We start from the raw sequence: 13,081 nt of genomic DNA on the forward strand, positions 1-13,081 counted from the left end.
ATCAAGAATGAGTTTTACAAGTTTAAAACGTTTTTTAAAACAGTGCAAGTTTGTAATGCGTCTTTACTTAATCACCACAGCAGCATGTCAGTACAATTATAAAAGAAAAAGTTAAATCAGGTTTATTTTGTACATTAACATAACTGATATCCATACAATCCATACTGACAGGCACGTGGGAACGGTGGGTGGGAAGAACTAGTATTAAGGCACAGGCCACAAAAACAGCTACACTGTGTTCAGAGCAGAAAATTCTAATATTCTGAAAGCTATAATAAAGAATCTGATGTGTGTTTTGAGCTGAAACTTTCCACGTTCTGGAGACACAAAAGACTTCTCTTAAATCTTAAAAAAAGGGGTAAAATAGGTGCCCTTTAAATAATTTACTAATGACAAGAAACTGTTTACCAAAGCAACAGTCCTATATTTTATTTTTCTTGGAAGACATTCATTTTCACAATTCCCACCCTTTGTATAAACGTGAAATTAAATTCTAAAAGTGTTTCTGATTAAAAGTGCACAATTGATAGAATGCTGGCACAGTTCAACTGTGACATTACCTGGATGAACACAATGCATGATTTTGTTACACACTGCTTAGATCATCTGTTCTTTGCCATTGAATATCACGCAAGACTTCATACTGAAGTTGAGTTTTTGGCATTTGACCTGAGAGTTTCAAAGCGCATTCATTTACTGTTGTATAAGTCTGAAGTTCACAAATCACTGATGCCAAACACAAATTGCTCTAGCAAATGAAAACAAAGCCTTTATCATGATTTGGTAACCACAAACAGTATTAGACACTTTAGCACATTGTAAACATTACAAAACCAAGATGACTGCAGTGCAAAACTACGCATTGTGTTAACATCTGATCGATTTCCCAATGGCACATTCCTAAAGCATATCTTCCTCCAATTTCCTGAAATCTAAGGCATTTCTATTGAGTATGTGTGAGGTAGTATTAAATATTATCTACAAGTAGAACTATTTCTCAAGCTACATTCCTGGTTAGCACTTTTATACAAACAAAAACAGTCATTACTTTGGTTGAGCTTTTAAGAGATACAGATATTTTTCGGTATCGGGCTACAGTGTTATAGCAGTGCTAATTTATGTGCCTGTCTTGCTGGCAGTAGTTTTATAAAAGACCACTATTGTAAATGACTCCAGCAGTCTCCACATTGTATAGACGTGAATGCAGAAGTGGGAGCCTTCTAAAACAGTGCATTCATACAAATAACACAGAAGTAAGTCAGGAGAGCCCTAGTAAATGCCTACATCAGAGCTGGAACATCTCATCTTCACTATCCCTCAAATTCCTGGTGCGTTTGGTGATGGTAACAGGAACAGCTCCCAATATGGCCTGCTGGGATGTTGCTGTGCTGCAGGTCAGACTTGTGTGCTTAAGATGCTCTACAGAAGAGAACCTGTAAATGCAAAAGCGAAAGTTTGATGTTGTATGCATGGAAAAAAGGAACTGATTCCTTATAAAGGCCTCACAGATTTGCAAATGTGAAAATGGTGAAGCCAATTTGCATTGATAAACTGCACTGAATAAGTATTATTTATTTCATTACTGTACTTCAGTAGATTTCTAAAGTATCGGAAAACAATTAAAGCTGCAAGCAGCGATGAAAGGGACCTCGCACCTGAGCTCACCGCTGCCCAGTGGATAACAGAACAGTGGACAATAATTTAAGCCGATATATATTAAAAAACCTGAGAAAAAAATAATTAAAAAAAAAATCACAGATTAATGCCAAACTTCCTTCTTTCAGCAGGTGATGCTATGACTGTGACTCAATTTTGGCATGTAGATGTCTTCAGGAGAGGAATTAGGTTAGGTTACTTTATTTATATTAAGGTAAATTTGGTTTGCAGTCAAGAGTCCTCATCTCACAACAGTGCCACACAAAGGAACTCACACAGTAACAACAACAAGTGAACATTAAGACATAGAACATAAACATAAAAAACACTTATAAAGTATAAATAAATAATCACTTCAAGTGTCCAACCCCCATGCCCTCCCACCCCCAAATAAATGTTTAAAACGATCTAAAATATACAAGTCACCGAAATACCTCTGCTTTAGTCTATGCCTTATTTAAATGTCTAATGGCTGCTGGTATGAAACTATTTTTGTATCGTTTCGTTCTACAGCTTATTATTAGAAACCTGCGACCAGAAGGAAGGAGCTACAACTCTGAGTGTAGGGGATGAGCAGTGCCACTTAAAATTGAATTTGTGATTCTCTTTAGCTGCTGGTGTACACAGCCTCTAGATTAGACACCCCAGTCAGCTTACTGGACCACTTAACTATTTTATTTAGTGAGTTTTTATTCTTGACAGAGATTCCCAAACCATGACAACAAAGCAAAGGATAAAACGGATTCAAGAAAAGCATGATAAAATAGAATCATCATGTGTTTGTCAATATGGAAATGATTTAGCTTTCTCAAACAAAATAATCGCTGGTGTTCCTTTTTACACACTGCTGCACAATTATCATCAAAGGAAAGTTTAGAGTCAATAATTGTGCTAAGATATTTGTCTGATTGCACACTTTCTGCTTTTTAATGGAAGTGCTCACCTGTATGTGAGCAGCCTTCCTAAAATCAATGATCATATCTTTTGTCTTTAAAACACTGAACTGAAGACATGACTCCCCACACCATCTGACAAAGTCAGTTAGTACTGGACCATGACCGGTTTCATTATCATGAAGTTGGCTGACAATGACAGTGTCATCTGCATACTTAATAATGGTTCTATTTTCCCACCTGCTCTGGCACATGTTTGTGTAAAGGATGTATAACAGAGGTGAAAGAACACATCCTTGTGGGGACCCGGTTGAGGAGCAAACTTTAGCAGATAAGCATCTATTCACTCTAACACTTTGTGTTCGATTAGTTAGAAAGTTAAGAATTCAGCCCACCAGGTTATTACTAAGGTCAAATTGTTCCAGCAGTCTACTAATTAAAATGTGAGGTTGAATTGTGTTAAAAGCAGAGGAAAAGTCGACAAACAGAAGTCTGGCATGGGAACCATTTTTTTCCAAATGTTTAAAAAGTAGGTTAAACAAAGTAATTGTGGCATCCTCTACTCCCCGGTGAGGCCTCTATAGGCAAACTGCATGGGATCAAGTGCATACTCTGTTCTTCTCAGTATTTCAGACCTCACAAACTTTTCAAAAATTTTCATCACAATTGATGTTAGGGCTATGAATCTCATCTAACCTGTGAATTTTCAGCCAGATCAAACATTGTGTGGCTGAGTTGTAAGTACTTCGTCCTCCATGGCAAAACACTGAACTTTGTCAGTCTGCCACGGACACGCCTTTGGGCAAAAACTCTGGATCTTCACAAATTCACATCACAAAGACCTTTGGATTATACTGAGAAATTTTGGATTTCATCTGATAACATTTCTTGGAGGAGTTTGTTATAGTGTAAAACGTAATTTCCTATTGCCAGCAGGCGGCGCTATAACTGTAACTGAATTTTGGCATGTAAACGTGGGTCGAGCCTGTTATCAAACATCTGGATTTTGAGGCAGATTGGACAATGCGATCCTGAGTTATAACAACTTCCTTTTTCGTGGCCAAACATCGAATTTTGTGAGGCCGCCACAGACACGCCTTTCAATGAAAACTCTAGATCTTCGCAATTTAACATCACTAAAAATTTCGCTTTTTCGGCAGAGGAAGTAAAAAAAAATATCTGACTTCCTGTTGGGTTTGAGATTTACTCTGCATCATTTCGTAAAAACATACAATTTGCTTTATTTCGAACTGGGGACAGCATATTTGTACTTCTACTCTACTTTCACTTCTAAAACTTTTCATGACCTATAGCAAAGAAAAAAAAACAGCCAACTGTTGTGTTCCTCCAGAATTTAACGATTCTACAGATAATGAATTTAAGGCAAAATGAAAATAATAATGGTAGAAAAGAACTTAAAGAAGGTCACAATTTGTTATTCTTTGCAGCTTTCTTACAGACTTTGGATAAAATTCCCTCTGCGCCATCTGAACTCTTTTAAATTAAATAACATTAAATTTACTTACAGAAAGAGCTCATCTGGTGTGCACAAAATCTTAAGCTGCACAGCGCTGCGCTTCTCCTTAGGTGTGACCCACTTTAGATGTGATGTTCTACTAGTGATGTTCTAACATTACTTTTTTAATGCTATTGTTGAAGAGATTTACCAGTTTTGTTAAGTTTGATCATGTAGAGTCATTTATGTATCATATATGATGCAGAACCCTGTTCCTAAAGGCACTCCAACAATACATAATTTGGATTCTCCCTCATCTGACCCGTTAACTTCAGGGTTTGTAGTCTCTACTTATGTTTTGAATAGTCTCTTCTTAAGTTGATTCAGGCGTGTTTGATTAGGAAGAGGTTGAAAATGTGTACTGTAGGTGTGCCTTCAGGAACAGGGTTGTGAAACACTGATGTAGTAGACTTTATACATTTAAGGGAATCATAATGAATCACAATTAGTCAATATTTGCCTATGGAGCGACAAATTGATATGGGAGTCCCATGGCTGATTCAAAAAAATACAAATTTTCTTTTAAAAAAAGAACAATTTCATGATATTCCAGAAATTCTATGACCTGTGGGAACCCTACAACTAAGATTGAGGAAATAAAACATACTTAATATATATTTTTTATATGTACTTTTACTTAAATGTGTGATTTATGTTCTTCGGCCATTACTATTTATTTTTCAAGTTGTAAATTAGATTACTGGAGCGCACTTTACATTCAAAGAACACAGTCAATTTAATTCAATGGTACTATGTTCACTAATAATTAGTGAAATTTATTAGCATTTTTTAAAGTAAAAGTAAATCCTTTAACAAAATGTTCCAGTGTATTGAATCAGCTGATGTTCATTCATTGCATTCCCTCCATAGTCATATGACATAGTTCACCCACTGAAATAAAACTTTCTAAACAACTCAACTGACAGCAAACGACTGCAATAAGTGAACTCTGTAGCACCATAACCACAATGACAGCAGTCAAAATTTCATTCTGACAACTTACTGTTTTTCTCCGTCCTGGAAGGTCTTCACAGCAGCTTGCTTGGACTGACTGATCAAGCTGTCTATCTTTTTCAGGTACTCAACCGGTGACAGATCAGCATTCGCTTCACATTTGCTAGAGTCTGTTTGGCTTTTGGGAGTCTCATTAGAAATCAGCGTGTGTGTTTGTGCTGGACTCGTCTCCTCCTCGGTCAATTCCACTCCATTTGTGAAAGACACAGACTCCGTCAGCACAGGGATGAAGAGGGACTCCTTCAGGAATATTGATTCATTTGTGTACAGTCTGTTTGCCCTTTTGATTTGCTCCATCTGTAAAGAAAGTACAAGTTCATTCCACTGTCAGAATTTGGCAAGCCATTTTAACATTTAATCTTTGTAAATGGTTTTCATGTTATAAACACTTATTTTTAGATAGTATGTTTTCATTAACTTATAGTAGTTATTTTTTACTAGGACTTGTTTGTTCGGTACCAGGTCTTGTTCATAAGATACTAGTAATTATTAAATTAATACTAAAACATATTTTTTTGTGACTAGTACTTAAGTATCTGTTTGTTTAGTCTGACGTCACGTGAAGCAGCTTCTGGATACAAGCTCTCTACAGGGTTCTTACACCTTTTCCAACTTCAAATTCCAGCACTTTTCAAGGTGCATTTTTATGTTTTTTCAGCATCTAACAAACACAATAAATTACATTTATATTTGTATGTACTTTTTCGCATTTAAATCCATTTGTGCTATTTTAAAAAACACAATATGACCTTTCGACTTAAATTGTTAAATAATTTGGAGCATAGATTTAATGAAATAGTTCACACAAAAACATTAAAAACGTAAAAAAAAAAAAAAAAAAGTTCAGTTATTGTATGAATAATCTTTAAGTTATGGTACCTAAAGTTGATTTCTCAAAAAATGAGCTCACAGTCAGATTGTGTTTGGGTGTAGTACCAAACTTTCATGTCCACCACTATTCAAAAGTCATGTAACAAATTAAATCCTAATGAGTCAGAGAATATTCCTGCTGCAAATTAATGAACTATGTCAACTGTTTCGAAAATCAGTCACCAAATATGGAAACCACAGTTTGAAAGCTTTCATCAATATTACTTTTTATTATTGTCAATATTACTTTAGGTTAAGACTAAGGTACTGTTTTAACTGTATGGTAAATGTCCCACCTGTCAAATGGTTTGTTACGTGCAAAATGCATTTTAAGCTAAAAGAAAACCTACTCTGTAAGATAACGAGTTATTATGAAAGCAATGCAAATTCAAATTCAAGCAGGTTTAAGCACTTTTCTGACCTTGAAAACACTATATTAAAAATCAAGCATTTTCCAGGATTCCCAGCACCCGTACGAACCCTGTCTCTATCAAACTGTTTGGGGAGGCTCAACAAATGGTAATAATAAATGTCTACAAGGTGCTGTTATACTTTCGAAAATCCTGATCACAATATATATATATATATATATATATATATATATATATATATATATATATATATATATATATATATATACACACACACACACACAAGCATGCCTAATATCAGATGCCCAGAAAGTTATTAATTTTTCATTAATTTGTTAAAAATATTGATGTCCGCAATGCTGCAAGTGCAGAGACTGTCGTGTACACCATGATGTTACAAAAAAAATCACCTTAATGTGTGATATGACTAAAAATGGGTCATAAACGAATATTTTCTCAATTCAACTGACCACCATCTTGGACTTGGAAACAGTATTCCATATGTCACGACTTAACAAGCGGAAATCATTAGTGACTAGGGACTATGCTGTTGTCAAAATTAACACTTTTCGTGAATTGCAGCACGTTAAGCTCTCTCGGCCACCGTACATTTCTCATTTTTGTCATTGACTTCTATATTAATCTAACTTTGACATATCAACTATTGAATTTTGACTAGTATACATTGCAATTGTAAATACACTAGCAGTTATTCGGTATAGGTACTAGTGCTTATTTTTAGATACTAGAATGTACTATCTACTGTTCTTGTAGATACTATTTTATTAACAAATTACATACAAGAGGATCTGCCGTTGAGATATATAGTATATCTCAACAACAGATCTTTTTAATTTGTTACTTAAATAGTATCTACAAGAGCAGTTACTAGTGACCACAAATGAAATGTGTACTAATATTTAATAAATATGAACTAGTATACATTTAGTAGTATCTAAAGAATGAGTTCTAGTATCCAGTGAATAAGTCCAAGTGTCTATATAAGTATGAGTATCTAATTATAAAGTACTGGCAGCTAATGTTTAAGTACAAAGTTACTTATTCATTAGTAGTCAGACAGTTTCATCTAAAATAATACAGCATAAAAGCAAATACTAATAAGACGCAATAATATTAATAAGATTAACTGTTAAACAAGCTTGCCAAAGTAATTATTCATAATTCTCATATACTTACAGACACGCCATACTTCAGTGACAGTCCTTGCAGAGTTTCACCAGGCTGAACTTTGTGTTCAATTCTTCTTTGTCTGACGGGTGATTGTGAAGAGGACACCAGGCTGCCGTACGAGCGGGTGCGCTGGCCGCGGAGGAGGCCGTGACTCCCAGCTTGAGCCGCTGATTGATCCGCGGACATGACTCGAGCTCCAGAGTGTTTATCTAATAATGATTTAAGATAAACTTCAGCTGATCGTCTCTTACTGCTGATCGCATTACGGCAGGACTAAACATAACCGCGTCTGTTATGGGTCAAATAAAGTCTAAAGCTATGAACATAAGAAATCCATTGATTATTTTATTGTCACGCATTTGAATGATTAACGTTAGAAAGCGACAATTGGAACTAAAAAAAAGCTGTTAACGCCGCTTAACAAGCGATTAAACCATTAGAGGTACAATAATGTAGCCCCGCGCAGTCCTAGAGAAGTTTTAATACTTTTAACATGTTTAACGTACCTGCTAACTAATGCTAAGCGTTTATTAAATGGAGGTGACGCTCCCACTAAAGTGACTATTTAAATATATTTACAATAAACCTAGAGATACACATTACTAGTAACGTTACATTGTAAATGAAGAGTCTTAAAACTTGTTTGTCACAAGCCCGTAGCAGATTAGCTTAGCCACTGTTGCCATGGCGTCGGCTAAATGTAAGATCCGCCCATGCATTTTAGCGAATCGGTTCTTTTGAACAATGAATCAGTACAATGATCAGTTTCTGTATGAAGCTTCGTGTTTTGAACTCCTTTACGCGACGTAAAGCACATTCAACGTAATTATGGATTTATTAAATTTCACATTCATCATAGATACATTTTCGAAAAAAACATGTTTTGTTGTATTTGAAAATGTGTTTAAAAATAAAAGTAATAATGAATCAGGATTGCCCTCGAATTACACTAGCACGTTCTTCAAATCAAATGTACAATGTTTTTAATTAATAACGATATCCATTATTATTAATTATTTAGGAATTCTGTACACTTTGTTGAAAATACAACATTAACTAAATAAATAAACAAACTGAAATATAAGCAGATACAAAACATGCATGAGTTCGACATCGGTCTGAAATGCGGATGAATCGTTCGCTCTGTTTTGCAAACTGACTCGTTCATTCATGAGTCGAACACCACTACCCATAATTCCACAGAGAAACAGGAAGTTCAAGCTGATGTTGAAAGCTTGTTTATATTTGGCAGCAAAATAAGAAAAAACACTATTTATAGTTTCTGGGAGAATAGGTCGCCAAGTATGTCTTTCAAACGAGAAGGGGATGATCAAAGCCAGCTTAATATACTGAAGGTATAATAAAAGCGGCAAAAGGTCTGTCTGTGTTACGTTACATGCACAAGCCGAACACTGTCTTTCTGTTTCTTTCTTTTACTTGACTAGAAACGACGTGTTTCAGATCTTCTGTCAAACTTTATCCCAGATGATGAAGCTACTCTGATGAAAAACGGAAGGTGATTATGTGGGTAGTAGCAAGAGCTCGGTAATAGTATTCATTTGATTAAGATCAGCGAAATGTAAATGTGTGTGTGTTAATCTCCACCGTAGATACAGTTGTCTTGTGTGTTCTCACCGTCCCGTGTTTGATACTGTTGATATGCTCGTGGTGCACAGGAAGGGGAAACGACACCTTGAAGGTGAGATTCTACAGTACATTTTACCCAACCTACAGTATATGACTTTCTTCCTCTAGATTTTATTAAACTTTAAGTAAAAAATTGTGACAAATCTTTGGGTCATTTTGGACTCTGTCATATATGGATCACCTTTAGTGTCAAATATATGTCTAAAATTATCTGTAAAGGCAAATGAGTGGCAAAAAAATGTGACTATCAAACTTTACACATATACATACAGTATGTGCTTGTTGACAAACCATTGCAAGTTGCAACGTGAAACATTTTTTCTTAATATTGTATTCAGTCATACATTGATGTGTTCAAATATTATATTAAGTACAATATTTATTATTATTAATGACATATATAATAGTTAAAAGTTTGGAAACAATGTTAAATATATATATATATATATATATATAATATATATATATATATATATAAACAGCAACATTGTGAACCTGTAGGATGAATTTAGATTTTTATATTATATATATATATATATCTTAGTAGTATTTATTTAGTGTTGTTAATGCAGAATTTTCACATGATCATTTAGAAATCATTCCTTCAGAAACGAAAGAAGACTTTTATAAAGTAATGACACTGTGTTTGCAAACAGGCCTAGAATGCAAAAAAATGGAGATTTTAAATCCATCACCACAAAGTTAAGTCCTCTTTGGTTTTTTTATTTACAGGAATGAAATATTTTTATGGCAAAAAAAAATCAGCTGCGACGCGAAATTGACAAAAGAAGGCATCAAGAATATGTCAAAGCAGAAGATGATCGACAGGTGATTCAATGTATTTTCTTTGATCACTTTATCCAATCGTTCACCTTTCCATTTTGCTAATTTAATGCACATTTTTTACATTACAATTTTTATTTGTCATGTGCTCAAAAGTATTGGCAGTATTAGTAGTGTGATCAATGACAAAAAACTTTTTTTCTATCCATTTTATCATATTTTTTCTGCTGTATTTGTCTTCTATTTCTATTTTCAAACCCTACATACACATGTAATAAAGTATTGTGACACATACTCATTATTACATTGTTGCTTGTACTCAGGAACCCTCCAGTTCAGCTCCTCTGCTGACCCAAACACGCAAAATTACCCATCATGCCTTACTCAGAACTGTTCCTTACAGTAGCTGCCACAAAAAAGCAAGGTAAGGACTGTGAGCCAAACATCTTTGCATTTAAATCTCCTTTCACATGATAGAGTTGTTATTTTCCTCTCTAGGCTGTTTGTGTCTCTACTTTCTTCAATCAATTCATCAGAATTTTGTTCTCATTTCATGAAGTGAACGATCAGAGTCTTTAAGCAAAGAGCAAAGAAACGATTTAGCCAACTCTCATCCGTCCATGAGGACAGAAAGTAATGACTCCATAACAACAGGTACAACAAAAATTAAATTATATGAGGATAGATTGATTTTGTCAATTAAATAAATGGTAAAAGATTATATGTATTGTGATAATTGTCATCTGTAGTGCATCAGGGTCCGAGTGAAGTTAAAGGTGAAGCAAAGAAGAAGAAAAAGGGATCCAGCACTGTGAGCTCCAGTGTTTGTGAACCTTTAACAGAGCAGAGACGCAGAGAACTGGACCACTATCTCAAACTAAAGAGGTTTGCAACACATTCACTCACATTAGAGTTTCTATAAAGTATAACAAACTAAAATATTATAAAATGTTGTCAAAATCTACATTTTAGACCTTTTAAAGGGGACTTTTGTAAAATACTTAATTTCTTACTTTAAGTTCCACTAAAGTATTGTGATCAATGTCTTAAATCATTTTACACAGATCTTAATTTATACATGCATAGTTGAGGCAAAACAGAGATTCCTCATCTACATGCGCATGTCACAGCCCTCATTCAGTGTAAAGTGGTTCACCAAGTACATTGGTCGAAATGTAGGATTGCACGGATTGACCCAACTATTGATCTGAAGTGTGATAGTTGTCATTTAGGTGTAGGCACTTTAGCCCATATGTTTTGGACATGCCCAGCTCTTTCCTCATTCTGGGGTTCAGTATCTCTCTCTCTTTCAGCCATTACTTCTATAGATATAGCACAAAACCTATTATTGGCCTGTTTGGTGTGATGTCTGATAATTATACATTACCCACTTACTTTTAAACTTTGTGGCCTTTCTTACTTTGTTTGCTAGGCATATTATTGAATATATACTGCAAAAGCCCCAAGCCACCCTCGCATGTACAGTGGCTGAAAGATGTTTTGTATTTTGTGAAAGTAGAGAAGGTTAGATACTCCCTTCAAAGACATAACAGAACGGTTGTTAAAATTTGGAAGCCCTTTTTTTCTTATGTTAAAACTCTCCAGCTGGATCTAGACTGATCACCGTTGCTTTCTCCTGACAATAACACATCAGTTTTCATATTTGAATTGTAGCATTGAGATTGTTGTATAAATGTAGACATCTGCCCCTTATTTAGTTGTGTAATTAGGTTTTATTTTATTATTATTTTCATTTATTTAATTGTTTCGTTCCTGTATATACTAATATTAACTGCTTTATTCCAACTAAAATAAGACTTTCTTTCAGAAGAAAATGATACGATATTGTATATGCAAATGAGCTTAATTGCAAATTTGATACAATAGTATAACCAGCAAGAAATTAATATCGAGTGTATCATATTTATAATCAATATTGCCTTTCTTTTGCGGTTTCACCAATGAAAAGTTTCAAATTCATCCAGAATTCAACAAGTCAATCATTCAGTAGGTATTAGGTATTAAATGTAAATGCAGATCATTATGAAATAATTAATATTCATAATTGTTATCTTTTCTTTCTTTTTTAACGCCTCTCCTCCAGTTCAGGGTGGCTGCAGGACCGGAGTGGTAAATGGGTTTTAAAGATGAGAATGTGGAGTTTGACTCTGATGAAGAAGAACCGACTCTGTTGCCTCCTTGCAGTGAATCTTCATAGCGGACTCTACTGAAAACAACTCTATACTGTTCAGGAAAAGGACTTCAGGCTACATTTGAACTGCTCTGCATGCAGGATGACATTTCAGTAGTCACAGTATATCACATGACATCTACAAGCGACCCACTTTTTATATAATAAGGCTAAAACCTCCAGACGTTCTTTTTGGAAAGAGTTTGCATTGTTTGTAATTATATTAGTACTGTGTACTTGCCGTTATTCCACAAATACATTTTTTAGATGAAATAAGCTTTTCAACCTTGTATCTGATGTGGTGTTTTTACAACTATCATAATCAGTTTGCATTCAGTATCTGAATGTTTGTCGCAGGATTGAAAATCTGTTCCAAATCGAGAACAGAATGTGGAACGGCTGCTTCGTTCTGCGGTTCCTTTGCCAAAACGCCATCAGAGAGAGATCTTGGCTTTCTGCAGTATAGACCTGTGAAGTTTTAGTCGGCCTCAGAAATAAATAAAAAAAACAGCCAACTTTTCCTGACTGTGGTCCCTTTATATAACTTGAAGGAAAACGCAGCCTGTAAACATTTGAAAAGTGCAGTAAGGTGTTTGTAATTGGCGATGTTTTGAGAGTCTGCGTAGGTTAGCAGCGTTCAGAAGGAGAGCATAAATCTCTTGGTATATTTGGAGCTTTGTAACTCAAAGCCATGCGACTGGGTTTCATGACGAGTGGTTTGGGTTTATAAATAGTTTAGCGAAGGAGAGCAGGGAGCAGGGCTGCGGGATATTGAACGGTTACATTGGTTTTTGTGCCTCTGGGTTTGGGTTCATCATTAATTAAAAGGTTAATGGTGTAGTCTAAAGTTATGACATGAGCGTGCATCATTCATTCCAGACTTCTATTAATACGATTATGCATAATCTAAATCTAATCTAATCGTTACAGAGTCCAGGACCTGGGAATG

The 13,081-nt window shown here is 35.0% G+C and overlaps 2 protein-coding genes across 2 annotated transcripts; one reads left to right on the plus strand and one right to left on the minus strand.

Moving 5' to 3' along the window:
- Positions 1-31: 31 nt before the first annotated feature.
- Positions 32-8,216, minus strand: lysmd1 (LysM, putative peptidoglycan-binding, domain containing 1). The gene is made up of 3 exons (XM_056476184.1): positions 7,518-8,216; positions 5,069-5,376; positions 32-1,433 (listed from the first exon to the last, which is right to left on the minus strand). Exons 1-3 carry the CDS (start codon positions 7,695-7,697, stop codon positions 1,286-1,288), a joined length of 636 nt encoding a protein of 211 aa, XP_056332159.1. The 5' UTR covers positions 7,698-8,216; the 3' UTR covers positions 32-1,285.
- A 455-nt stretch (positions 8,217-8,671) lies between these two features.
- Positions 8,672-12,390, plus strand: LOC130243418 (sodium channel modifier 1-like). Its single transcript, XM_056475585.1, is given in 10 exon segments — positions 8,672-8,866; positions 8,957-9,027; positions 9,122-9,210; positions 9,891-9,910; positions 9,912-9,986; positions 10,265-10,365; positions 10,501-10,595; positions 10,691-10,826; positions 12,046-12,082; positions 12,085-12,390. Coding segments are annotated over 10 exon segments (750 nt in total). The 5' UTR covers positions 8,672-8,815; the 3' UTR covers positions 12,160-12,390.
- The last annotated feature ends 691 nt before the right edge of the window (positions 12,391-13,081 follow it).

Source organism: Danio aesculapii, chromosome 16 (genome assembly GCF_903798145.1).
Source record: "Danio aesculapii chromosome 16, fDanAes4.1, whole genome shotgun sequence".
Classification (NCBI taxonomy): domain Eukaryota; kingdom Metazoa; phylum Chordata; class Actinopteri; order Cypriniformes; family Danionidae; genus Danio; species Danio aesculapii.